At 51.6% G+C, this 23,825-nt stretch overlaps 1 protein-coding gene across 4 annotated transcripts; it reads right to left on the reverse strand.

The window, feature by feature from the left end:
- Window positions 1–1,497: 1,497 nt before the first annotated feature.
- CCDC61 (coiled-coil domain containing 61) lies at window positions 1,498–19,341 on the reverse strand. Of its 4 annotated transcripts, none has more exons than XM_077318491.1 (14): window positions 19,147–19,339; window positions 16,675–16,912; window positions 15,789–15,871; window positions 15,385–15,545; window positions 13,205–13,357; window positions 12,348–12,564; window positions 11,980–12,062; window positions 11,636–11,865; window positions 10,918–10,996; window positions 10,718–10,836; window positions 8,821–8,899; window positions 8,346–8,412; window positions 4,163–4,235; window positions 1,498–2,702 (listed from the first exon to the last, which is right to left on the reverse strand). In XM_077318491.1, the coding sequence occupies exons 2-14, from the start codon at window positions 16,820–16,822 to the stop codon at window positions 2,605–2,607; spliced, it is 1,590 nt and encodes a 529-aa protein (XP_077174606.1). In that variant the 5' UTR covers window positions 16,823–16,912; window positions 19,147–19,339; the 3' UTR covers window positions 1,498–2,604. The 4 variants fall into 4 exon arrangements, with proteins under 4 accessions (XP_077174606.1, XP_077174607.1, XP_077174605.1 ...); XM_077318492.1 differs by having other exon boundaries at window positions 10,718–10,833; window positions 19,131–19,339; XM_077318490.1 differs by having other exon boundaries at window positions 19,131–19,338.
- Between the last annotated feature and the right edge of the window lie 4,484 nt (window positions 19,342–23,825).

Below are 23,825 nucleotides of genomic sequence, written 5' to 3' on the forward strand. Positions count from 1 at the left end.
GCGGAGGCTCTGCTGCTGAGGAACGGCCCCTTCCCGAGTTCTTGAGAGCGCACACCAAAAAATTAGGCTCGCCGTCTTACTCTCGGGCTAGCCCAAGGATATCATGTCCCAAGAATCCTTGAAGCCCCTGACAAAGCGCAACTGCAGATCTTCCACCTTCAGGGGGGACTCTCCTCCATCACCTGGACCCTTCTGGGAACAACACCCCCCCCCCCCCCAGGGCCCTGCGTGCTCTTCAGAGCACGGAACATTTTGCTTTTGGAGGGTGAAGGCTGTTGAGCGGTCTGTACGTTGACAGGCGCTGCGAGTGGAATCATGACACAATTGGATCTCTAATAAGTTCTATCCCCTCGAGTGCCTGCCACGAGGACAGAATGCAAATGCAACTGACTGACGGGTTGATTAGAAGTTCAGGAATTTTTTAAAAACATTGACTAGATGGTGGTGCTTATCCGCAGATATTAAAAAACTGTGCGAGAACAAATTACAAAGCTCAAAGCTCCTATCTCTGCAAGGGCTTATGGCGTATTGCAGGGGTAGTCGAACTGCGGCCCTGCCAGGGCTCATGGGAATTGTAGTCTATGGACATCTGGAGGGCCGCAGTTTGACTACCCCTGGCATATTGCTTGATCCATTCGGCAGGAAGAAAGGATTCATTTTTTTTGCCTATTTGTGATTTAAACTTTTTTTGTGTTCCTATATGGTAGAAAGATAATTAATACATGTTTCAAAGAAGAAGAAGAGCTGGCTTTTTATATCTGCTTTTCACAATCCAAAAAAGTCTCAAAGAGGCTTAGAAAAGCCTTTCCCTCCCTCTCCCCACATCAGAATCCCTGTGAGATGGGAGGGCCATGCATGTGGAAGAGGAGAGGGGAATCAAATCCGGTTCTCCAGATTCTCTGCTGCTCTTTAACCACTCTACACCACATAGGCTCTCAAAAAGAAACCTTTATCCACAATTGTGTAGACCAGCCTTTCTCCACTTTTTTACCCCTGAAACATTCTTCAAACTTTGAGAACCTCCAGAAATAGTGCGATGGTGCAGAATAGGGTTGGGAGGCGGAGCTGTGGACACCCAGGGCCCCTCCCCTTCCCACCCCCTCCTGGCCCATTATTGGCCACTTTGGGAGGTGGGTGGAACAGTTTGAGATGACCATATTCCTTATCACCCAATAAATGTTTACCACATTTTAAAAATGTAGAAAAAATGAACTCCCACCCATTGAGGAAGCCCTTCCAGGGCCATCAAGAAGCCCCAGGGTTTAACAAAAACCTGGTATAGACCCCCTGTCCCCCACCCCCACCATGAGTTCACTGCCCTTTCAACCCACCCCACCCCTTTCCCAGATTTCCTTCCCCCAATCTTCTCCCTGCCTGTTTCTCCACCAAACCCTCTTTTGCGCTTCCTCTTCCAGCCTGACACAGGACGGGGGGGGGGGAATCATTTGGCCCCTGGAAAGACTGCAGCAGGGATGGTTCCTGGGACAGACAAGAGACTGTGAAGGAAAAGGAAAAGTTTATTCACAACAGGGATCGCAGCACAGGACTCTGGCCAGCTCCCACCCCCAACCTTTTGTGGAGCGAGAAGCTGGGGAAGAGCTTCCCGGGATGTTTCAGAAGATGGCGGAGCATTACAGGCCAACCCTGCTTCGAGGAGAGACCCCACAACAAGCACTGGGGGGGGTCACTGCTGCTCAGCCCAGCAGCTGAGACTTGCCAGGCTCGGTTAAGCCGGGAAACAGTCTGTCTGGGGGTGGCGGAGCGAACTGGGCAGCCTTTGGAGAGAGGAGGTCAGAAGCAGCCAGGCCATTCCGTTACAAACTCATTCTTCGCCGGCTCAGCTCATTTGGGGCACCTGCCCCGGCAGAGGAGCAAAAATGCACGGAAAAAACAAAATTGCCTCTTCGGTCCCTGAAGGGCGGCACGCAGGTCTCGCCTGACTCCGCTGAAACGGCTGTGGGCCAAGGATTCCGAGCCAGGTACCCAGAGGCCGACCGTCCCCCTCCAAGGAGAGTCCAATCCGCATCCCCAAAGCACCTGAAGAGTTTGGGAAAGGGAACAATTCGGAACAAACAAGTCTTCTTGCAGCTCATCCGGGAGTGAAGGGAAGGCCGCTTGGGTGAAAAGGCACGGCTTCACTCTCAAAGTGTGTCCTGTTTTGTCAGGACCAGAGCAGACAGGGAGGCAGGATTGGGATAATGAAGGGGTGCTCTGATGCCCGACAAATCCTCCCTGAAGGCAAAGTGGCATCTAATGCAGGGCGACCTCAGAAGGGCTGCGTGCTCCCTCTTGGGCCTGGTGCACTGTAGGCCCTGCACTTGGGGATCCTGAGCCATGCCACAGAAGGCAGGAAAACCCTCCACTTCAATAGGATACGCCTTGCACGAGAGCACAGAGGAAACGTAACAAAACCCCACGATTTTTGTATTCCTGGCCCACAACCGAGTATAGAAAAAGTTAGGTAGGGTGCTAATGCTACTCAGAGGGGAGGGACCCCTTTGTGGCTTCGGCCCCGGTCTCGGCGGCTGCAGGCGGGCTGCTGAGCTCCGTCAGAGGGCCTGGCTGAGCCGGTCTTCCCGCCGCCTTCTGCCGCCTCCGTGAGGACTACGTTCTCGTCTCGAGCTTATTCATGTACTCCTGCAAGGCCTGGAGCCGAGCGTCGATCTCGGAGAGGTCAGCCGATGGCTCGTCGTACAGATTTTCTGTGGGGCAGAACAGTCATGTTACCATCCTCCAGATGGGCCTGGAGAACACCCCGGGAGAGGCAACCAGGGAGACCCCACCTGAAGAGTTAAACTAGAAAAAACGCTTCTCCTCCCTCTAGGAGCTTTATTGATAGTAATTCAAGCCGAAAGTATTTGAAGCATGTCTGTGAAGGCTTCGGGGTCAGAATAAACAGCATAATTTATATTCCTCCTTGTTGGTTGCCTCTCATGGGATTTTCTCAAGCCTTATTACCATGTGGTCAGTCTATTTTCCCTCGTACCCTCCAGGTGGGGCCTGGAGAACTCATGGAACGGCAGCTGATCTCCAGATGGCCCAGACCAGTTCTCCTGGAGAAAACAGTGGCTTCCGAGGATGGAGTCCATGGCATTAAAACCTGCTGAACTCCCTTCCCTTCTAAAACTCCACCCTCCTCAGGCTCTGCCTCCACCATCTCCAAGAATTTCCCAACCTGGAGCTGGCAACTCTACAGGAAGAAGCTCCCACCCCTCACCCTGCAGAATGCCCTGTAGCAATCGGCCAAGGAGTCTTGGCTGTGGGTATGCCATGGCCCACCCTGCAACAAAGATGGGAGGTGAACACATAAAAGAAGCTGTCTTGGACCAGGCCAGTGGCTCATCCAGTCCAGCATTCTGTGTCAAACAGTAGCCAAAACCCAGAGGCCATCAGGAACCCACCAGTGGGCCAGAACTCCCCACAAGCACCAAGAACGCAGAGCATCACTGCCGCAGACATGGTGTTCCCCTTATACTTTGTGGCTAAAATGCCCTGATCGATCTCTGCTCCAGATGATGATCCAATCCCCTCTTGAAGTTGTCAGTGCTTGTGGCACCAGTACCGAGGACCAACCACCAGGGGGCTCTCGCCCCAGGGAATCCACCAATCACTGTCTCGCTCTGTCTGGGAAGCCAAACCTCCTGGGGCTGGGAACCCCCTCTCTGCTTGCAAGGGAGATTTCACCAGAGCCAAACACAAACACAAACAAACGAATCTGCTACCGGGCCCAGCGTGGAAAACAAAAAGTGCTTCCCCATTTTAGCCCCACAACAGCCTTGCAAGGTAGATGAGGCTGACAGAACGATGGGCCCAAGCTCACCCTGCAAGCTTCACTGCAAAGTGAGGATTTGAAAACGGGTCTCCAAGCTCCTAGTCTGACCCTCTAGTTCAGGGGTAGTCAAACTGCGGCCCTCCAGATGTCCATGGACTACAACTCCCATGAGCCCCTGCCAGCGAATGCTGGCAGGGGCTCATGGGAGTTGTAGTCCATGGACATCTGGAGGGCCGCAGTTTGACCACCCCTGCTCTAGCTCAAGGGTGGACAAATTGCTGCTCTCTAGATGTCCACAGACTACAATCTCCAGCATCACTGCCGTCCATGGAGCTCTGCAGGCCATGCCCCTCCTCAGCTCAAGGCCCCATCCAGGGGCTGAAGGGTTACCTTTGTCCACTTGCTTGCCTCCGGTCGGGGTGCTCACCAAGGGCTTCCTGTGACCACCGTCCACGCGAGGAGCCTGCCCAGAGAACGAGAGTCATCCCTCGCTTATTTTTTATTTCATTATCACCTGCTCTCATCAATGAATAAGGAAGTTCCACGGGGGGTTGGACGAGAGGTCAGAAACAAGCCACGGGGGGAAATCCGCATGCAGCTATTGAGACTGGGGCCATATTATTAAACAGGTTGCCAAATTTTGTGCGTATGTGCTTAGCACATGGGAAAGACAACTTAAGCTTAAGTGAAGATTTTTAGAGGAATTTTACTATGCATTTTTTATAATGTACCCATCAATTATACAATTTTATATATTTTAAAATTTGTACTGGCTCCCTGATTTTGCAATTTTCTGCTCTGAAACGTTTTTTCTTGCTATCTGTTTTATCTGGCCGCAGTGCTGTATTAAAATAAATTTGATTTGATAACAGAGTTTAATTTGGGCATGAGCTTTCGTGCACACTGCATTCTGTCGCTTCAGACCAACACAGCAGCCCTGCGTCTAGCCCAGGCTTTCTCCGCCAGGGTTTTGTGAAGCCCCGTGAAGCCCTTGATGTCTCTGGTAGGGTTCCCTGAATGAGTGAGTTCATTTTTCATATATTTTTAAAATTTGTTAAACATTTATTGAGTGACATGCCCACATCCTACCCCCTCCCAAAATGGCCAATGAGGGGCCTGGAGGGGGTGGGAAGGGGAGGGGCCCTGGGCAGGTGTGTCCTTAGCTCTGCTCCCCAACCATATTCTGCACGATCTGCCACTTCTGGGGTTTCTCAAAGCCTGAAGAACATTTCAATGGTAAAAAAAGTTGAGAAAACCATCAACTAAAACCACAGGGTAAAGACATCAGACAAAAGCTAGAAGGCGAAAAAGCTACGGTTTTCAAAAGAGTTATGAGGAACCTGCAGGGCGACGTTAAAAGCCAAGCAGAAAAAGCAAGACATTTCTTTGTCCTGTGACTCTGCCGAGACTGGCGGACAGCCCCTGCGAGGCTCCCTTCATGCAGTGTCTCATTTACGCTGGGTCGATACCTGCCCCAAGGAGGGATGAAGCACGTGCAGGATGTTTGCCCAGTTTAAATGAGACCTTGTGTGTGGCCAGAGGCACACAGGGTGAGTTCCTTTCCCTCACCACAGTCACTTTTAACAAAGAGGCAAGAGATTCAGCCTAGTGGGTTCTATGGGAAAAAGGCTCATGAAAAAAGCCGCCACAGAAACTGCAGACAGCAGAGAGCATGCTGGGATGGCGAATGATGAACCAAAGGCCCCTCGAAGAATGTGATGAGCGCTGAAATACACTGAAATGCAGTTTGTGGCCAGATGCAGAATGCCTGTTTTCTATTCTTATGTTAAATTATTTAAAAACTATTAACTGATAAATGTTGCACACAGAAAAGAGCCCACTGTCATTAATCCGCACAAGAGAAGTGGGATTCCAGGATGCCATGGAGCTACGGAATCAGAGGAGCAGGAACTTCAAGCATGTCCTTTACATCGTGACAGAAGGGCTCAATTTAAAAAAAATTCTGGAGGGAAAAATAGCTGGGATTTTTAAAAAATGTTAGATTAAATTCTAAATAAAATATTTTTAAATGAAATTAAATGCATTAAGTTTATGTAATGTACAATTTGTCAACCTTTTCAATGTTTTTAATAACTATATAGCATAAAATTCTTCAAATACATAATATTTATTTCATTATGAAAAAATTAAAAACATAACATTTAAAACTATTAATATACTTTAACAAGACATCTTTTCCCTATTAGTAAGGGGTGTTGGGGTGGGCTCAGTCCGTGATGAGGAAGGGCAACAATTGGTCCCATGGCCCTGGACTGACAAGCGGAGGAGCCAATCGGAAGGCGCAAAGCGCCTTCCGATTGGCCCCTTACCAGGACAGACCAAAATTCCATTCACCCAGCCCAGTCTGGCTGCCAGTCTGCTCCTGACCACCGCAGGGAGAGGAGGTCAGCAGGGCTGCCAAGGGGGATGAGAACAGAGGCTTGGACAGTCTGTGCCAGCCCTTTTCACCCCAAGACTGTCCTAACTGTCATGTCCAACTGCAAATGGCCTCAGAACCCTGACAGAGCTGGCCGGAGGCTGCAGAGTGTGCTCCCTCCCCCTCCTCTGACAGGCCCTGATTGAGGGGAGGGAGGCCTTTTCCTTCAGAGAGCAACACAAGGGAGCCTCAGGGCCTTCCTTTTGAGGGTGGGGAACTTTCCCCATTGCCAGTTGGCTGACAGGGGAGGCCACAGAAAAGCCCCTTCTCACTTAAAATACTGCTCTGCCCGGGGGTTAGACACAGCCAAGCCATGGGTCTTTCTTCTTTGCAACCCTCTGCAGATTTGAGACCTACTGCACAGCATTATTCTGCAGAAGAAAATGGCTCTTTTGTCTCTTGTTTCATCTGCACAACAACCCTGTGTAATAGGCCTCAAGTCTTTCAATTCAACAACAACCTGGGTGGGATGCCTTAAATGTTTCTTCTCTACCACAACCCTGCCCAAAGTAGCCCTTTCTACCTGGGGAGCTGAGCTTTATACTCTGCAGGTGAGCTGTAATTCCAGGAGCTCTCCAGGCCCCACCTGGAGGTTGGCTACCCCTGAGTTGGAAATATTCCTGGAGGTTTGGAGGTGAGACTTCAAAATTGTACAACGCCTCAGAGTCCAGCCTTCAAAGGAGCCATTTTTGCCTGCAGTTGTTAGGCAGTGGTGCAGGTGTGTCCCTCCTGGGCTATGGGCTATGGTCAGCCCTTACCAGCAACTGTTTGTATTCTGGGGTGCAGACAGGCAGACCAGCATCAGTCCTGTGTGTCTGGAAAGTGCAGGAAGATTTAAATAAATATTTACAGCCTGAAACTGCAAATAGAGAACAAGTAAATGGCTGGAGACACATGGTAACTGAATGACTTTTTGGCCTGGCAAATAACCTTGGCCTGGCAAATAAAAAAAACAATTTAAAAAACCTTACTAAGGTCAAGACTGCTGTGCACAGAGAGTCTTCCTCTTAGGGTTGCCAGCTTCCCTGTGAGGCTTGCTACCCTACCTCCCTCATGGGGAGAGAAAGGGAAGACGATTGGAAAATGCTTTGAGACACCGGAGGCCTGCTGGGTCACTTTGGCCCATTCCCAGTTCTCTCAGACCTCTCACAACCCCACATTCCTCTCAGGTTGACTATTGTGGAGAGACAAATGGAAAAGGGTTTTGTAAACCGCTTTGAGACTCCTTTGGGTAGTAAGCAATAGGGTACAAAAATATGTTCTTCTAAGGAGCAACCATGAAAGAAGCATGTGGCCACATAACATTTTATCACCAGTGAAAAAATGGAGAAGAAGGAACAGGGTGGACATCTGTGTACTGTGACTACCCCATGTGTATTAGGGCAGCGGGGCATTTTGGTGTCTGTGGCCTAATTCACACAAGAAGGGAAATGACGCGGAACTGGGAGGAATTGGTTGCCATGTAATCTTCTCCTATGAAGAGTCTCCAGTCTGACATTCCCTTCACATATCTGACAACATGGCTCTGGAAAGCTCATCTGTAACCACTCTGCCACAATTCCCAAAGGTCAGTCCTCTCCCACACTCAACAAACATTCCAAACCACAGGTTCTTGACACCCATATCTCCACACCCACACCCTCATTTGCCACCACGCCACCACAACCTCCCGCACAACACACACATTCAACCCCATGCCCTTACAGACTGGACAACTCCTCCCCTTCCTCTTCCCACTGCCAAGTTCTAGCGCCCGTTGTATTCCTGGATACAACGGGCTTTGCCCCTAGTATTAACATACTTTAACAAGACAAAATAAGTTAATTTTGTAGCTTGGTTTTCCTTTGCTTGTATTTTAACAAACATATTGTGGTCCACCCAGTAACCACCAGAGAGGATCACCTGTCCTAAAAACAGTTATGTATTTAATAATCATTTTTTTTAGCCATAATGAGAGAGAAGCTGGTTTTTGTTTGGCCCAGTTTTTCCATGTGGGCATTTACAACAGAGGGTTTCTTTCTCCTGAGCACAATTTTCACGTGGGCTTTTCTTCATGTGTGTTTTGTCCTTGTTAGGATCTGGACGAGGCCATGTTCCAAAGGGCTGAGAGCAACCCCTGCCCGGTCGGCCACTTACCCCAGACGGCCTGTTCCACGAAGAGCTACTGAGGGGCTTCCGACTCCTTCCCACTCGCTTCCGACCCCTGAGAAGAAGAGAATCAGACCAAGAGTGCTGAAGCGGAAATGGATACAACCCCAGTGTCTTCTCTGATACTCAAGACCCAACCTGATATTTTTGACCACGCAAGGATCGCCCTTTACTTCTCCTCCTGTAAGGACTAGAAACTTAGCCCAGACAAATTAAGGTGGGGAATTTAAGATGCAGCAAAGGGAGGAGATGGGCTGTGGCCCATTGGAAGAGCATCTGCCTTGAATGCAAGAGATCCCCGGTTCAGTCCCCGGCATCTCCAGTCAAAAGGACCAGGCTGTAGGTGTGGCAGAAGACCTCTGCCTGAGACCCTGGAGGCTGATGGACGGAGGGTCAGATTCAGTATGCATGGGTGGGACCAGAGAAGCAGAAGGAGATACCTACCCAGTTCTCCCCTTCTTACCTGGGAGCGGCAGGTTCAGAGTAATCATCCATTTCGCTCCCAGAGCTCGCAGAGGAGCGCTGGCTGCGGAAGCTTTCCACTGCAGGGGGAGAGAACAAGTGGGGAGTGAGGCGGAGGGAGGACTCGCCCTGCCTGGGAGTCTTGGCGCACAAGGGCACAACTGCATGGGCTCTCAAGTGCACTAGGCTCTCAACACCTGGGTGTGACCCATCCCTCCAAAATGGCCACAGCAGGAGCAGGCAGAAATCAGAACAATATCCTCATCATAGATGCACTTAAGGGGGAAAGTGGCTGCCAAAGATATCCTCTTCCCAGAACTGGGTTCAAGAACGTGGGGCTGGGTGGCATAGACAGGGGAGGAGCTGTCATTGAGGGGTCTTGACAGGAATTGTCCCTCTTCCCTCTCCTTCCTGTGAACATGACCTGTGGGGGGAGGGGGATATTCCCTGGTTTGGAAAAGAGAGGGCTCGTTGCCAAACCTCCCCCCACCACAGCAGCTCTCTTCCTCCTGTGCTGAAGGGCCCCCTCCTCCTCAGCCAAGAACACAAAGCAAAAGAGCAGCAGAGGGAAACATTCTGGCCATCAGCCCCAATTTGTATATTAGAAAAGCCTCCTTGGCAAGCAGTTCTATCTTAGGAGAGGGAGAGGATTCCACAGAAGAGAACAGGGAGTGAACTCTCCCCAAACTGCAAGCGGCCGGCCAGGAGGCAACCCACCCCCTCACTGTTAGTTCAACGTCTTCTAGGTAATGGCTGCTTAGTATAAAAAGCATCAAAAGCACATTTTGTTTGGCCCAGAAATACGACAGAGGAGCCCATGGCTTGCAGGCAGCATTATAGCCCCCAAGCAAAGCAGGGCACTGGGGCCCTACCACAACCCCTCAGCAGAATAAAAACAAAAATTATGGCTAGAATTACACTGATATTTATCGGTACCTCCAACAAAATCAGTGTTCAAACATTTTAAAAGCCTGCTGTCCGGCAAAGATTAATTGATTCAAATGTTTGGACAACATAACGTGAGCTTTGAACTTGAAAAGCAACAATGTCATTGTATAAATGGTGCTCGATGGGTAAATCACACAGGTGGAGACGGCAGAGAAGGAAATCACTGCAAATTATTTATCTTTAACCGCTCCTGCGGAGCAGATTAAATAAAGCAGTAAGGGCCCCGAGGGCGGGCCCTGTCCGGGATGAGGAAGGGTGCCGATTGGCCCCTTCCCCCAGACTGACAACCGGAGGACCCTCCGATTGTCAGTCCTCCGGCAAGGGACCAATTGCGAGCCGCGCAGAGCTCCCCCCACAGGTCAGAGACTGGCCACAGCTGTCAGGAGTTCTAGGCTTGAAGGCAAACAAACTTCTGCTTTAGAACAGCAAACGCTGGCAGGGGCTCCTGGGAATTGTACTCCATGGACATCTGGAGGGCCGCAGTTTGACCACCCCTGTTTTAGAAAGCTTCTTTATTCTCAAGCAAAGACATCTATCAGGATACAGAGGCCGAACTAAAGATACACGCAGGGATTCCCACGTATAAAACCCAGGCACAGACCCTTCCCCTGCTTCCCATGGGAAGCTGATGACTCCAGTTTCAAAGGCAGACCAAACATTCCTACAAGCTGGGCGCAAAGTGCAGCTAGGCGAGGGAGGCTAAGGGAAGATGGAGATCACATTGCCTTGTTATGGGAAGCTCCGGCCATAAACCGCGGGCTAGAGAATTCGGCCTTGACGTGCCAACCAGGGCAGGGACTGGGAAACATCACAGGCTAGGCAGTTTCAGACATCAATCGCAAAACCAATAACAAACCAAATGGCAGAATAACTGGGATACTGACAACAGCAAGCTTCCAGGGCAGCCTTGCTCAGCTGCTGCATGCCTCGTGATCTCACTGGTGGCCTACCTGAAGAACTCCTGCCCCGGGACTTCCCGCTTGCACCAAAAGCCGAAGGCCCTCTGGAATGAGCGTGGCGCCACCCGCTAGGAGGGGCTCCTCCCACCCCTAGGTGGAGACGTTGCCTGCTGGAGTGAAGACAGAGCCGTTAGCAAGGACGTCCACATCCTGGACAGGGCGGCTTCAGGCAAAGGGAAAAAACTGCTCACTTATTCTGCTCGGCTTCCTTTTGCTTGCGCTCCTTGGCTTTCACAAAGGCCGTGGGGTCGAAGCGTGGCCCTCGGGAACCTATGGGAGAGAAGGGGAGGAGAGAAGCCAGCCTTCAGAGATGTTTTATGCAACTAGCAGGTAGAGCCAGGAGAGAGGGAGAAAAGCTGACCTTCAGAAATGTTTGGTGCCAGTCTCCTGGGAAACACAGGGCCCCCCAACATGATGCCCATGGGCACCTCGGGCACCTGTTTCTAAAGACCACTCAGTGTGTTTAGAAAATGGGTGGGGCCAGGTGGCACATTTGCCCAGCAAGGCTCTTGACAGGCTATGCAATTTTTTTAAAATGTTGCTTTGGCAGGAGTCGGATCTTCACTGTGAAACTGAAAGGGAAATGGGGCTGCCCTTTTGAGGCTGGCTTCACCCCTTTCAGCAGCACTTTGGTGGCTGTTTCCATCACATTAGGCCTGCGGGCTCAAGAAGGTTGGCGTAATGCCTAGCCACGCCTGGGAAGAGGTGGAGAAGATTTTTCTCTGCATAACTCTTTCCTGCTCCCCGCAGAGAACAGCAGCAACTTATACAAGATTATGGATAAATGTTGATCCCATCATAAAATTTGGCTCTTCCTGGCACAGAGTTTTGGACCGGACAGACTCCTCTGGTGCTCCGGCTAATGAAAGGGATGCCAACCAATCAGTGAGAGTCACCCGCGGGTCTCACCTGTAGGGGAAGGCGACTGCCTTGTGAGCCGGCCCTGGCTCCCGCTCCGGCCCTCCCTGGAGGAGGACCGCTGCCGGCTGGACCCCCAGGCCCCGCTGCGCTCCCGCGAGTTTGACCGTTCTCCCGAGGTGGAGCGCCGATCCTCCTTTCTCGTGGCCACAGTGCCAGCTCGGCTCAGGCTGGGGTGAACAAAACGGCTTGGGGGAGAGGGTGCGGTGGGCGTGAAGCGCCTGGAGAGGGAGACAGAAACAGGAGAGAGCTTGAGAGAGAACCGTCAGCACACTTTCCGCCTGTAGCAGACCACGGCAAGGGCCAGCGAATCACATGATGGGCCCTCCACTCACCCCTTCTTGTACAGGGCCAGCTCGTTGGTCAGGTTCCTCACGCGGATCCGGAGGCCCCGCTCCGTGGATTTCAGCTCAGCCAACTGGAGCGGAAAGGAAGTGGGAAAGATCTGGTGAACTCACAGAAAGCTTTCCGAGGGCAGTGAGATTCCATTGGGGAAGGATGCGGATTTTAAGGCCAATCGCAGATTTGATCTCCTGGCCATCTGCCAAACGTTTGCAGGATTCAGGTTTTCCTGACAAGAATTTGGATTTTTAGATTATAGGATTTCTCCCCACCCCAAGGCACGCACTTCCCAGGCCTTTCTAATGCCTCCTGCCCCCCACAGCCAAGGGAGGAGGGTCCTGCCAGGGCCCAGCCTGCCCACCTCGTCGGCCAGTTGCCGGCTCTCCTGCAGACGCTTGTTGGCCACCCGCTGGTGCTTGGTCCGCTCCTTGGCCAGCTGCTCCTCCAGGCTCTGGACCACTTTCTTGAGGATTTTCACTTCCTTGAGGGCGCTGCTCTTGTTGGTCAGCTTCAGCTCCTCCTGCAGAGCTGCCAGGGCTGTTTCAGCCGCCTGCTTCTCCTCCAGGACATGCTGCAACCTGGCGGGGTGGAGGCCAGAGGGATCGGGTAGTAAAAAGTGAGGCATACAAAAAAACAAAAGTGCTCTTCTTCTGACAGCAAAGCGATAGATCCGAAAAGACTGATGGGGCGAGGTTACAAAGTGGCAAGGGCAGAGGCCAGGTGTGGATTGTGGCCTCTACAAGAGGTGCTACAGGATAGCGATCCCTCCGGCCTCCCCCCAATCACTTCCTGCCCAAAGTTGGGAATCTAGGACCCCAAGCCTCTCTCCTCTCCTATACAGGCCATGACTGGTGCGCTGTATCAAACCAGGACTGCATTTAAAAAACTCAACAGCCGCAAAATTCACTGGGCGACCTTCTGCCTGTCGCTCCCCCTGAGCCTGTTCTATCTTGCAGGGTTATCGTGAGGACAGAACTGGGAAGGAGAGAGAACCCAGTATGATGCTCCCTGGAAAACAGCAACCTAAAAATAGACAGGTGGACACATGCCGGTCTTCCTCCGATAGCCCTCGCATGCCCAGCTTGCTTGGAAGAGCCCTTAGAAGGAAGAACTCCTGTACAGAGCTGGGAACCATCCTCTGGATGTTGGATTTGAACACACAGCTGTGCAAATTGAAGTGTGACCCCTCACCCCACCCTACCTGGCCCACTCACTCACTCCTCTCGGAGGTGGCGGATCTCAGCATCTCGGAAATCCTTGCCTGGTTTCACCTTCAGTGTGGCCAACTCTTCCTTTAGCTCCCGGATCACCTTCTGCAGGACAACGGGGTCTGGTTTCCCCACGTAGGGGAGCGGCAGGGGATAGTGGATCCTGTTTGGAGGCCATGAAACACAGTCACGGGTCACGGCCAGCTTCAAGCACTGAGGAAGCAGAGGGGTGGCTGGAATCCTACGCTCCGGGGGGCGACCGACATCTTGGTCCAAGGTTAATGGGCAATAACAATCGATAGTGGAGACATCGAATGTGTTCAAGAATTCATTTCTCTTGGATCACAAACTGATGTGCTTGCAAATTAGAAATTAAACAACAAATTGCTCTGGGTTTCTCAGCAATGATGAGCTTGAACCGAATGTGGAAAAGCAAGCCGGACTACCAAAATGCAGATTAACTTGATCTATCGCATTTCCAAAAGCCATTTATGGCTGTGAAAGCTGGACAATGAAAAAATTGGACAAGAGACAAATCGATTCATTTGGTGATGGAGAAGGCTTCTGAGGGCTCCATGGACAGCAAAAAGGAAATGCCACAGCGCATAAAGCCTGATCTATCCCTGGTAGGCAAAATCACAACACTCTGGCTCACTTACTTTGGCCATGTGGTATGATCCAGCTCACTCGAGGCAACATTGTTGTTTAAAAATAAATAATATGATAAAATAAAAATTAAAAATTGGAGAATGTAATTATGCTAGGATTGGTCAGTGGAAAAAGGAAACCAAGCCGACAAGGAGCACGGTGGTGAGAGACGATCAAAATGGACACCGGAAAGAACACTATACTAAAAAGCAGTGCAAGATTGAAAACCATGGCAACATTTGAGCCATAGGATCAACACGCATCAGACTCAACTGAACGGCTAACGTCATCAAGGCGCTACCGGATTTTTGTTCTTTTCTACTGCTACGGACAGACTAACAGGGAAACCTGTCTAGGAAGAAACAGGAAGCTGATTTTCCCTTCCCGCGATCCAGCACTTGACAGAACTATGACCGCTAAATATCCTAACCATTGGTGGTTCTAATATTTGGAAAAAGCCACTCTGGGCCTCTTGTGGCGCAGAGTGGTAAGGCAGCAGACATGCAGTCTGAAAACTCTGCCCATGAGGCTGGGAGTTCGATCCCAGCAGCCGGCTCAAGGTCGACTCAGCCTTCCATCCTTCCGAGGTCGGTAAAATGAGTACCCAGCTTGCTGGGGGGGTAAACGGTAATGACTGGGGAAGGCACTGGCAAACCACCCCGTATTGAGTCTGCCATGAAAACGCCAGAGGGTGTCACCCCAAGGGCCAGACATGACTCGGTGCTTGCACAGGGGAGACCTTTACTCTGGGTGGAGTGCTGTCCGGGACACCTCCAGGTGTCCAGCTTGCACTTCTGCCTGTATGGGCCAATCCAGGCGCACCCAGCAAAGCCAGCCCGTAGAGCACCCGCCTCCAGAAGCCGGTCACGAGGTGCTCAGCCAGCCTCGCGGCCAGACGCTGCCGGCCCGCCAAGGAGGGTGCTTGCGGTGTTATGCCTTTGCCACCGATCGGCCCGCCCGGCATCAGCCATGGCGGGCCAACCAGCAGTGCAGCTGTCGCCCCGCCCGCCATCATAGCTAATGCCTCAGCTGCCGTTCACCACACTGACTGGCTGTGGGGCCGTTGCCCCAGCTGGCAGCACAATGCCCCGCTCAACTGCCACCCAGCCTCCACCCCCACCGCCAGCTCCTTCGGTAGGTCGCTCACCTGCTAGTGCCCATTGCATTCCTGGATGCAGCGGGCTTGAAGGCTAGTTCCAACATATTTCATATGCCGATATTTTAGCTGCTTAAATACAGCGTATTATGTCAGCAGGGCCTGTGGAGGTGCCCAAGACTACATTTTACCCAGGCTTGCTTCTCTGTAGTCCTACCTCCCGAAGGGAACAAGTATTCCACCTACAGCTTTCCTCTGGGCCAACCGACCACAGAATCCTCCTCCCTCAGGACAAGCCAAAGACTTTCTGCCTGCCCAGGTGGCAGGCCCTGAACTCCCCTCCCCCACTGGCCTCAGAGACAGACCCCCGCCTCCTTCTGCCCCTGCTTCTCCCTCCCTTGAGTGCCACCCCTGTCCTTTCCCCATGCTCCGGTTCGACCCCTCACCTGTCGAACTCCACCGAGTAGATCAATATCAGGTAGCGCTTGGAGCTCAGCGGGGAGCATTTGGAGGCAGATGTGAACCTTGGGCCCGCCCCAATCTTCCTGCTCCTCAGCGACTCCAGGTCAGAGTAGGTGAGCAGGTCCAGGGTAACCGACTCGCTGCTCTGCGGGGGAAGAGGCACCCGGAGCCACATGAAGACCCATGAAGAAACACAACCCCTTCTGCTCAAGAGGATGACTACTTGAAGGAAGAGGAGCCCTGAGGCCCTAGGTTCCCCAACACAGTGCCCACTAATACTTCCTTGGGCACTTGCTGCAGTTTTCTCCTTTGTGTGGACAGATTCTTCCCTTTGCCCTTGCTGCTTTGTCTTCCCAAGCAGCTTTCTCTGAGCCATGCCAAACCTCACCTGCGTCAGGGCTGACTCCAGCATGCTGCAGAAAATCCCAAACTGCTTGAAATTCCCTGTCTTGTGCGTCAGGTCTTCAATGACTAGAACAGGGGGTGGGGGGTGGTAAGAGAGAAACAACCAAGAGAAGGTGAAGAGGAGCTGTGTTTTTGTACCCTGCTTTTCACTATTTGAAGGAGCCTCAAAGCAGATTGCAATCGCCTTCCCTTCCTCTATTCACAAAGGACAACCTGTGAGGTAAGTGGAGCTGAGAGCTCTGACAGAACTGCTCTGTGAACAGCCCTGAGAACAGCCCTGTGACTGACTTCAGGTCACCCAGCTGGCTGCATGAGGAGGAGGAGGAGCGGGGAATCAATCCTGGTTCTCCAGATTAGAGGCTGACTCTTAACCACGACACCCAGCTGACCATGTGTGGTATCCTCAGCCAAAGAAGGTGGCGTTTCTGAGCTAGCACCACTTGTTGACCCCCTTCTGTTATGGCAGTGAGAAGGAGGACTGCCCCCCCCAAGATCAAAAGGTCTCCCCGGAAGGAACGTCCACCTCTAAAACCAAAAGGATGAGGAGGCAACATTAGGGCCCAGTGGCACATGACACATAAGGCTACCATACGCAGAATCAGACCCTTAGTCCATGGGTGTCAGCATTGTCTGCTCAGACTGGCAGCAGTTCTCCAGGGTCTCAGGCAGAGAAAGGTCTTTCTCATTATCTTCGACCTGACTCTTTTGACAGGAGATGCTGGTAATCTAATAGGTCACAGACCTCCTGCCATGCACTGTGGCTTCCCACCTGCTGCATAATCTGAGCAAAGTGCTACACCACAGACAACGTATGCACAAGGATGCACTTCCCCTCCCCACCACCTGTCCACAATCCCTTCATCACTTACAAGCTGCATCGAACTCCCCTCGCCACTGGTCCGTGGTCAGCCGGTCCTCCACTTCCACCTCCAGGAGGTTCCCCTCCACCGTCATCCGCACCACATGCTCTACACCCCGGAAGACGTAGTCAGCTTGCAGCCCGTGCAGCTTGGCCATGGCCGACTTCGCAAACTCCTCAGCCCGCCTCTCTGGGAGCGGAAGTTTGCAGCCTTCCCGTCCCCTGGAATTCCAGTTACAGTTTTCTGCCTGGGTGACAAGAAAGCAGGGATACTAAGAAAAAGCAACAACACAGGAATTTATCCAAACCACCTTTGGACTCCATTCAGCAGGAGACACAGAAGAACCTTCTGCCGGGATAGAATGGGAAGGAACGCTGCCTGGGCCTTCTCTCCTGTAGTGTGTGGATTGTCTAGCCTGCTAAAGCTATTCGTTCCATAAGCATCCATGTGCAATCTACCAATTCAATTTCAAAAACCTTTCCTGGCATAGTCACATAATCATAATCAGAGTGCCATCTACCTAAGCGCCTGCTTGTGGTCTTGACTGGATGAGGTGGTCTGTTAGCTGTGATCCTGCAAGCCCAGGTGGTTAAGAAGAAGGAGAGGCAACAACTGGAGAGGGAGTGACTCCATGGGGTTTATAAGGCAAGAGACCATCGGAAATGGCTGGTTCTTGCCTGCCTCTGTGTAGCAACCAGAGTTTTCCTTGGCGACCTCCCATCCAAATACTAACCAGGGCCTGACCTTGCTTTGCTTCCAAGATCTGATTACAATTCCCATCAGCCCCTGCCACGGTAATCCATGGACATCTGGAGAACTGCAGTCTGGCCTAGGGTGGCCATCCAGGTCAGGACACAATCAGTCCTTTTGCTAAAAGAACAAGCACTTTTGTGTTGCCTTTTTGAAGACTGGTGGAAATGCAGTGGGAAAACCCAGAGCTTTAACTGGGACAGCAGGCACTTTTCATGAGCAGCACCCACTGAAATGAGTGGGTCACCCTGCTTCTGCTCGTGAAACACTGCAGGATGCAGCCTAAGGAAGACCTGGGTGGGCGGGCAGGCGGGGGATGACAGCAGGGTGGGTGAGACCACAATGAGAGGGTTATATGGCAGCTTCCAGGGTCTTGTTACTTTGGGAAATCAAAGGGCTATATGGGGGAGGGCTAAAATATGAGGCATAAGGGGGATTATACTAAGGGAGTAGGCAAGACATATGTAGGTAAGGTAGCAGTTCTCAAATTTGGAGTTGGGAGACAAAAAACAGGCAGCAACTCTCTTGGAGGTGTAAGGAGAGGTGAGGCATCGGGAAGAAGGAACAGAGCAACGCAGAAGAAAGGACTCCCTGACAAAGCCAGGTTTGCTTCGGCCCCAGGTGCAAAACAGCCACCCAGCACAGCCTCTTGGGTGTACCGAGCGATGCTTATAGAAAAATGAGAAACACAAAAAGCTGGTCAGTATAAGACTCTTGCATGTTTACACTGGGGAGGGTGGAAACCAGGAATGGCAAGAACCACAGAGGAAAGCTTGGTGGGGTGTTGCTGCAAGAAGCTGGAGAGCCAGCAGCCTGGAGGAAGGCATTGCTACTTGTTTAAAGGGAACTGAAACAAAGGGTTATGTGGAAATCATTCCAGTGGGTGGGGTGGGGTGGACGGCTAGAAGCAGGATCCAGCTGTATGTGAGGGGGAACAGAATCAGAGAAGTCATATTATTTATTGATTTATTCCACATATCTGCCATATCTCCCCCCCCCCCAGGGGTTAGGGCCCAACGTGGCTCATGGCATTCTCTTCCCCACCATTTATCCTTACAACAACCCTGTCAGTTAGGCTAGGCTGAATGTGCACGCAACTGGAGATTCAAACCTGGGTTTCCGGGATCCGAGTCCGTTGTTCTCCCTGCTACATCACAGATAAGAAACATGACATCTTACCCCCTGAATACAACTGTGTGGGCCTGGAAAGGTGTCCCTGGGCTGAAGCCATGTGAACATACGCTGAATATCACTTTGAGCAGAGGTAACCAAACTGCGGCCCTCCAGATGTCCATGGACTACAATTCCCAGGAGCCCCTGCCAGCATTCGCTGGCAGGGGCTCCTGGGAATTGTAGTCCATGGACATCTGGAGGGCTGCAGTTTGACTACCCCTGACTTTTAGGGTCTGAAAGGTCCCCCCGCCCCCGATTCCAACTTTGTTCTGAACGAGCCCTCTGGGGGCATGCAAAAATCCCCCCCCAGAAGAACCAGACCCCTGCAGGGCCTTTTTTGGTGGGCGCCCGGAACCAAACTGGGGGGGGGGGTAGAAACTGTACTGGGGGGGGCTTCCCATGGGAATGTACTGGGCGGGGGGTCCTTCTTAGCGCCACCGGGGGGAGAATGGGCTGGGGTACCCAAAGGACTCTGTTTGGACAACCGTGGGCGCTTCTCCCTCCCAGCATGGTCGGGGGGGGCGCCCCCAACGGGCACTTACCTGCGCGCCGCCTCACCTCAACTGCCGCGTCTGTCGAGCGGCTTACACCTGTCCCTTTCTCCCATTGGCCCCCAGCGCAACGGCTCCGGTGCTGCCATTGGCTCCCCAACGCGTCAATCGCGCGGCCCCGCAGCACCGATCGCCGCTCGGGTCGTCAGTCAAGGACGATGTTCCGCCCCTACCGACTGCCCCGCCTCCTCCTCCTGTCTCAGGGATTCTTTCTCTGGGAGACGGGAAGCTGGACGGAGCGTCGCGATTGGCTCCGGTTGGTTTACTGTCGAAGCCAAAGCCCGCCTTTTTTTAATGGTTATTGGTTTGTTTGGCTGTCATTCATCAAGGCCGCGGGGTTTTTACTAGTGACGTAATGAAGAAGGCGGAGGGGAATGAAACCCTCGGCGTTATAGAAGTGTTGCTCTACTTCCCCCTAGCGGTCAGTGAGCGCGTAGCTCCTAACGCCGCTGAACGTTCCGTCTCGCCTGAGAGCGCTCCAACGACGAAAACCCGTGAGTTCGAAGCTCGCGCGGAGCAAATTCAGAGCGAAACTTGGGAAACTTCTTTTGTGGATCATTTAATTATTTAGAATGCTCTTATGGTCAGCGTAATTCACATTTTGATTATTTGGGTACGTTGGGAGGAGAGGGAGGGGCTGTGAATCCAATTACTTAATCAATGGTTTCCCACTCACCGAGCGCCAAAAAATTGTCGATTCAGTTGACTGTCTGCATTTGGAACCCATTAAGGCTACAAGCCCTAATGATGCAGCAACTCTCAGACGAATGCGGGGGCCGGGTATCCGGCCTTGCAGAAGCCCAGCTGGAGAAACAGGCTGGAACATGTCCCGCCCACTGTATGGTTGCCAACTCAAGGATGGGAAATTCCTGGAGATTTGGGGGTGCGATCTAGGGAAGGACCTCAGTGGGGTATCGAGTCCACCTTCCAAAACACCAATTTTCTCCAAGGGTAGTAGTAATTCAGTAGTAATTCTGGGAATCTCCAGCTCAAACCTGGAGGTTGGCAAACATATAGAACGAGGGGCACTTGAGATCAGAAAAGGGAGGGGAAGGAAATCATTTGGGCCTGCAGCTGCCCCATTAACAAATGTCCCAAAATCACTTTCTTGTCAGAATCATTTCCCTGTCAAATCAATAAATGCGTAAGAAAACCAGAGTCCAGTAGCACCTTTAAGACCAAAAAGATTTATTCAAGGCGTGACTGTCTTTGCTTGGCATGGGGAAGGTCCCCAGCAACATCGCTGGCAGCATCTCTAGTTTAAAAAGGACCAGGGAGGAGGTGACGGGAACCCTCCAGAGCTGCTTAGTGTGAATAGACAACTTCATGTACTCCTTTTGCATTGGAGGGCAAGTGGGAAGGTGTGTTTTTCTGGGCCAAACACATGAATTCAAGTCACTAGTACTAAACTGACCTCCCCCCCCCCCCCATGTCTGAGACCAAAGCAACAAAACAAGTCAGAGAAAAAATGAGATTCCAGTGGGTAAAAAACAAAACAAAACAGAGAAAAAATGAGATTCCAGTGGGTAGCCGTGTTCAGCCGGTGTGGAGCAGCAGAATAAATGTAGCGTCCAGGGGCACCTTTAAGACCAACACGGTTCCATTCAAGGGATGAGCTTTCAAGTGCTGGGCGTGGCCACCTCAATCAATCTGTGCTGGTCTTAAAGTTGCCCCTGGAGTCCAGGGCCTGGACTCTACATTTATCAAGGGGGAAAATTAATTCATGAATCAACCAGAAGGGGGAAAAGAACCAGGATGGAGAAGCGGGAAGTGGGTTCGAATCTTCACATTGGTTATGGAAGCTTGCAGAGTGGCCTCGGCCAGTCATTCTCTCAACATAGCCGACCTCACAGGGTTGTTTTGAGGGTGAAATGGAGTGGACAATGGGTTCCCATTGGAGGAGGAGGGTGGGAGGCAAAGGCACAAAATAAGTAAAGAGGAAAAGGGTCAGAGCCAGAGAGAGAGAGAGAGAGAGAGAGTCCAGGACAGGGTTTTTTCGGAGGGGGGGGGAGTGGGTCTGAACTGGCACCCCCACTGTTGCTCATGCATTCAAAGCTTTTCCGCTCTGCATGCCAAAATACCACATTTCACACATGTGCTTTCACTAAGGTCCAAATGGACCTTAGGCAGATTGTAGGTGGGTGGGCAGGAGGGACCATGTCATGCTCAGCTCTTGTCAGCCTTTCTGGCACACCCAGGGAAACACCAATTGCCACTTTGGGATCAGAAGGTGAATTTCCTGCAGGCCACACTGGCCAGGAATTCTGTTTTTTTGGGGGGGGGCATAATGTGGGCATGAAATTGGGGTCACCGCGGGTGGGCAGGTAGTTGTGAGTTTCCTGCATTCTGCAGGGGATGGGCTAGAGCAGGGGTAGTCAACCTGTGGTCCTCCAGATGTCAATGGACTACAATTCCCATGAGCCCCTGCCAGCTAACGCTGGCAGGGGCTCATGGGAATTGTAGTCCATTGACATCTGGAGGACCACAGGTTGGCTACCCCTGGGCTAGAGGACCGTGGAGGTCCCTTCCAACTCTGTGATGGTAAGCACTTTGGATCCACTTTGGGATTGGGTTTTGCTGTGTGAGATGCCAAAATCCGTTTGTAAACAGTCACCGAAGGGGATCGAAACGGCATTGTTAAGAACAGGGCAGAGCGCCCTTGATGCCTATAGGGCTCAGGCCCTCGGAGTTCAGGAGGGGGCGCCCAAGCAGGCCCTGGTGGCATTTTCAGCGGAGAGATGCTCCCCTTCGCGAGCTCGACGGCCGTCTCTTCCGACGCGCTGTCGGCCAATGCCGCCTCCCGCCCATTCATAATAACTTGGCCCCGCCCCCGCCCCATTCATTGCGGTCTCCCATCCCCTCTTCATTCATGATCTCGGCGCCCTCTAGTGGAGAGAGTTCCCCGCGGCCTTTTGTAGGGAAGTCGGGGACGTAGAACCGGAATTTTTCAGCTGCGATTATAGGCAGTCATGCTAATGGGGGGGGGGGGGGCACCGCATGATTCCGCATCGAAACACACCTGTACAACAAATGACCCAGGCCTTTCTTGCATGTTTGATTTAAGCATGTTCGAAGACACACCCAAAGGCCAGTGCTTTCTTGAAATTGCTCTTGTGAACTTGGCTCTTGGGGGGTCCTTTAGAATTATTTTCCGCCTTCGAGAATTTCAGGACTCCCCGTTTCTCAGCCTTGCAGGGCCTTGGGTGGGCTGCAGACAGTGCAGAGGGGGGTTCTGATGGGTGGTGCTTTAGCTATAGATTACCTTTAATGGCATAAAAATTCAAGTAGATACAGATAGCCACAACGCAGATGACCATAGGGGGTGTACACGAAAACCCAAAACACAGCCAAGCATTTTTGCAAACACGAAAAAATTAAATTTTAACATGGAGCAAAGGACACTGGCAACTTTAGACAGCAGAGCACAATTGCGGTTCATTCCTGCAAATCAACCCTCATTTGACTACATAGTCTTGAATCGGGGCATGTTGTCTACAAAGTGCCGGGAAGACCAGAATGATGGGGGAGGTCGTTGGGGACACCACAGCCATGCTGGCAAAATCTCTCCGACTCCAGAATATTGTCAAAACCTGCCACAGGTCACATGGGAGGGAAAGACATTTAGCCTTGCCAGACGGAGTGCCTTCCTTGCCGGAAGAGAGCCCAAAGTAAGGTTGTGCGCTTCGGCTTCGGAAGTGGCCGTTCCAGCCCGAAGCAGCCAGCTGGCTGCTTCGGCCTGGAACGGCCACTTCCGAAGCCGAAGCGCACAACCCTAGAGTAAAGATAAGCGGATGGAGTTTTATAGGAAACAGTGCCCCAAAATTGGTTTGATATTCTCCCAAAGTGGCAAACTCTAATTTGTCATCTTCCTCCTCGGGGAACACCCTGAAAGCTCACCTGGATGGGGTACCGTAGAATCATCTTCAGTCTGCAAAACTGCTTAATCTCTGTTTAAAATCCCCACAAATTGGGAACAAGGATGGGATTAGTGGGTCTTTTCTGGCAGTGTGCCAAGCTGTAGGGATGCCAGCCGCTTGGTGGGGATGAGAGAGAGACCCTGTCGGGTGCGATGAAGATGCAAACTGAGAGAAGAACCGACTATGGCTGTTCAATCAAACTATTTATTGTTCAATATATGTCTTCAAATCAATGTCTTGAAGCTGGTAGCCAAACTTCTTTTAACAGTAATTGGGTCACCAAGACAGGTACCTGAGTTCATCCCACGTTTTTGGAGAAACTCCTTTCTCAATGCTTTTCCTGTGCAATAATAGTAATAGTAATCGTAATCGTAATCGTAATCGTAATCGTAATCGTAATCGTAATCGTAATAGTAATAGTAATAAATGTGTCACTGAATAGTGTAAGTAGCAAGAATATATTCTACAATAGGTCACCATCCTACCTTCCCATTTTTCTGACCAAATTCCAATTTTTTTCAGATAGGGTGAAACAAAATATTTTTTGTTCTGTAATAGGGACACTTAAAAATGCAACGTCAAATTAACTTACACTATCACCTAGGCACTGTGCTCACAGGAATTCAGCCACAAGACCTACCTCATAATATCACCCAGGCGATATGCTCATCTGAGACGGGGGAGTCCCACACGCATCTCTAAATGGGGCTCTCAAAGAAAGTTCCAAGGAACGCTGTCCTTCCACACGCCAGGCAGGCAGTGCTGGGGC

The sequence above is a fragment of the Paroedura picta genome, unplaced genomic scaffold, assembly GCF_049243985.1.
Source record: "Paroedura picta isolate Pp20150507F unplaced genomic scaffold, Ppicta_v3.0 Ppicta_v3_sca21, whole genome shotgun sequence".
Taxonomy (NCBI): Eukaryota; Metazoa; Chordata; class Lepidosauria; order Squamata; family Gekkonidae; genus Paroedura; species Paroedura picta.

What these genes read in the sequence shown, in the direction of transcription:
- CCDC61 (XM_077318491.1), bottom strand. Translation starts at nt 16,822, where the DNA reads ATGGCCAAGCTGCACGGGCTGCAAGCTGACTACGTCTTCCGGGGTGTA. An exon ending in GCCGGCAACTGGCCGACGAG is followed by an intron (nt 12,063 to 12,347) that starts GTGGGCAGGCTG and finishes TTTCCGCTCCAG; the next exon opens with TTGGCTGAGCTGAAATCCAC. An exon ending in CCGGGGCAGGAGTTCTTCAG is followed by an intron (nt 8,900 to 10,717) that starts GTAGGCCACCAG and finishes CTCCCCCTGCAG; the next exon opens with TGGAAAGCTTCCGCAGCCAG.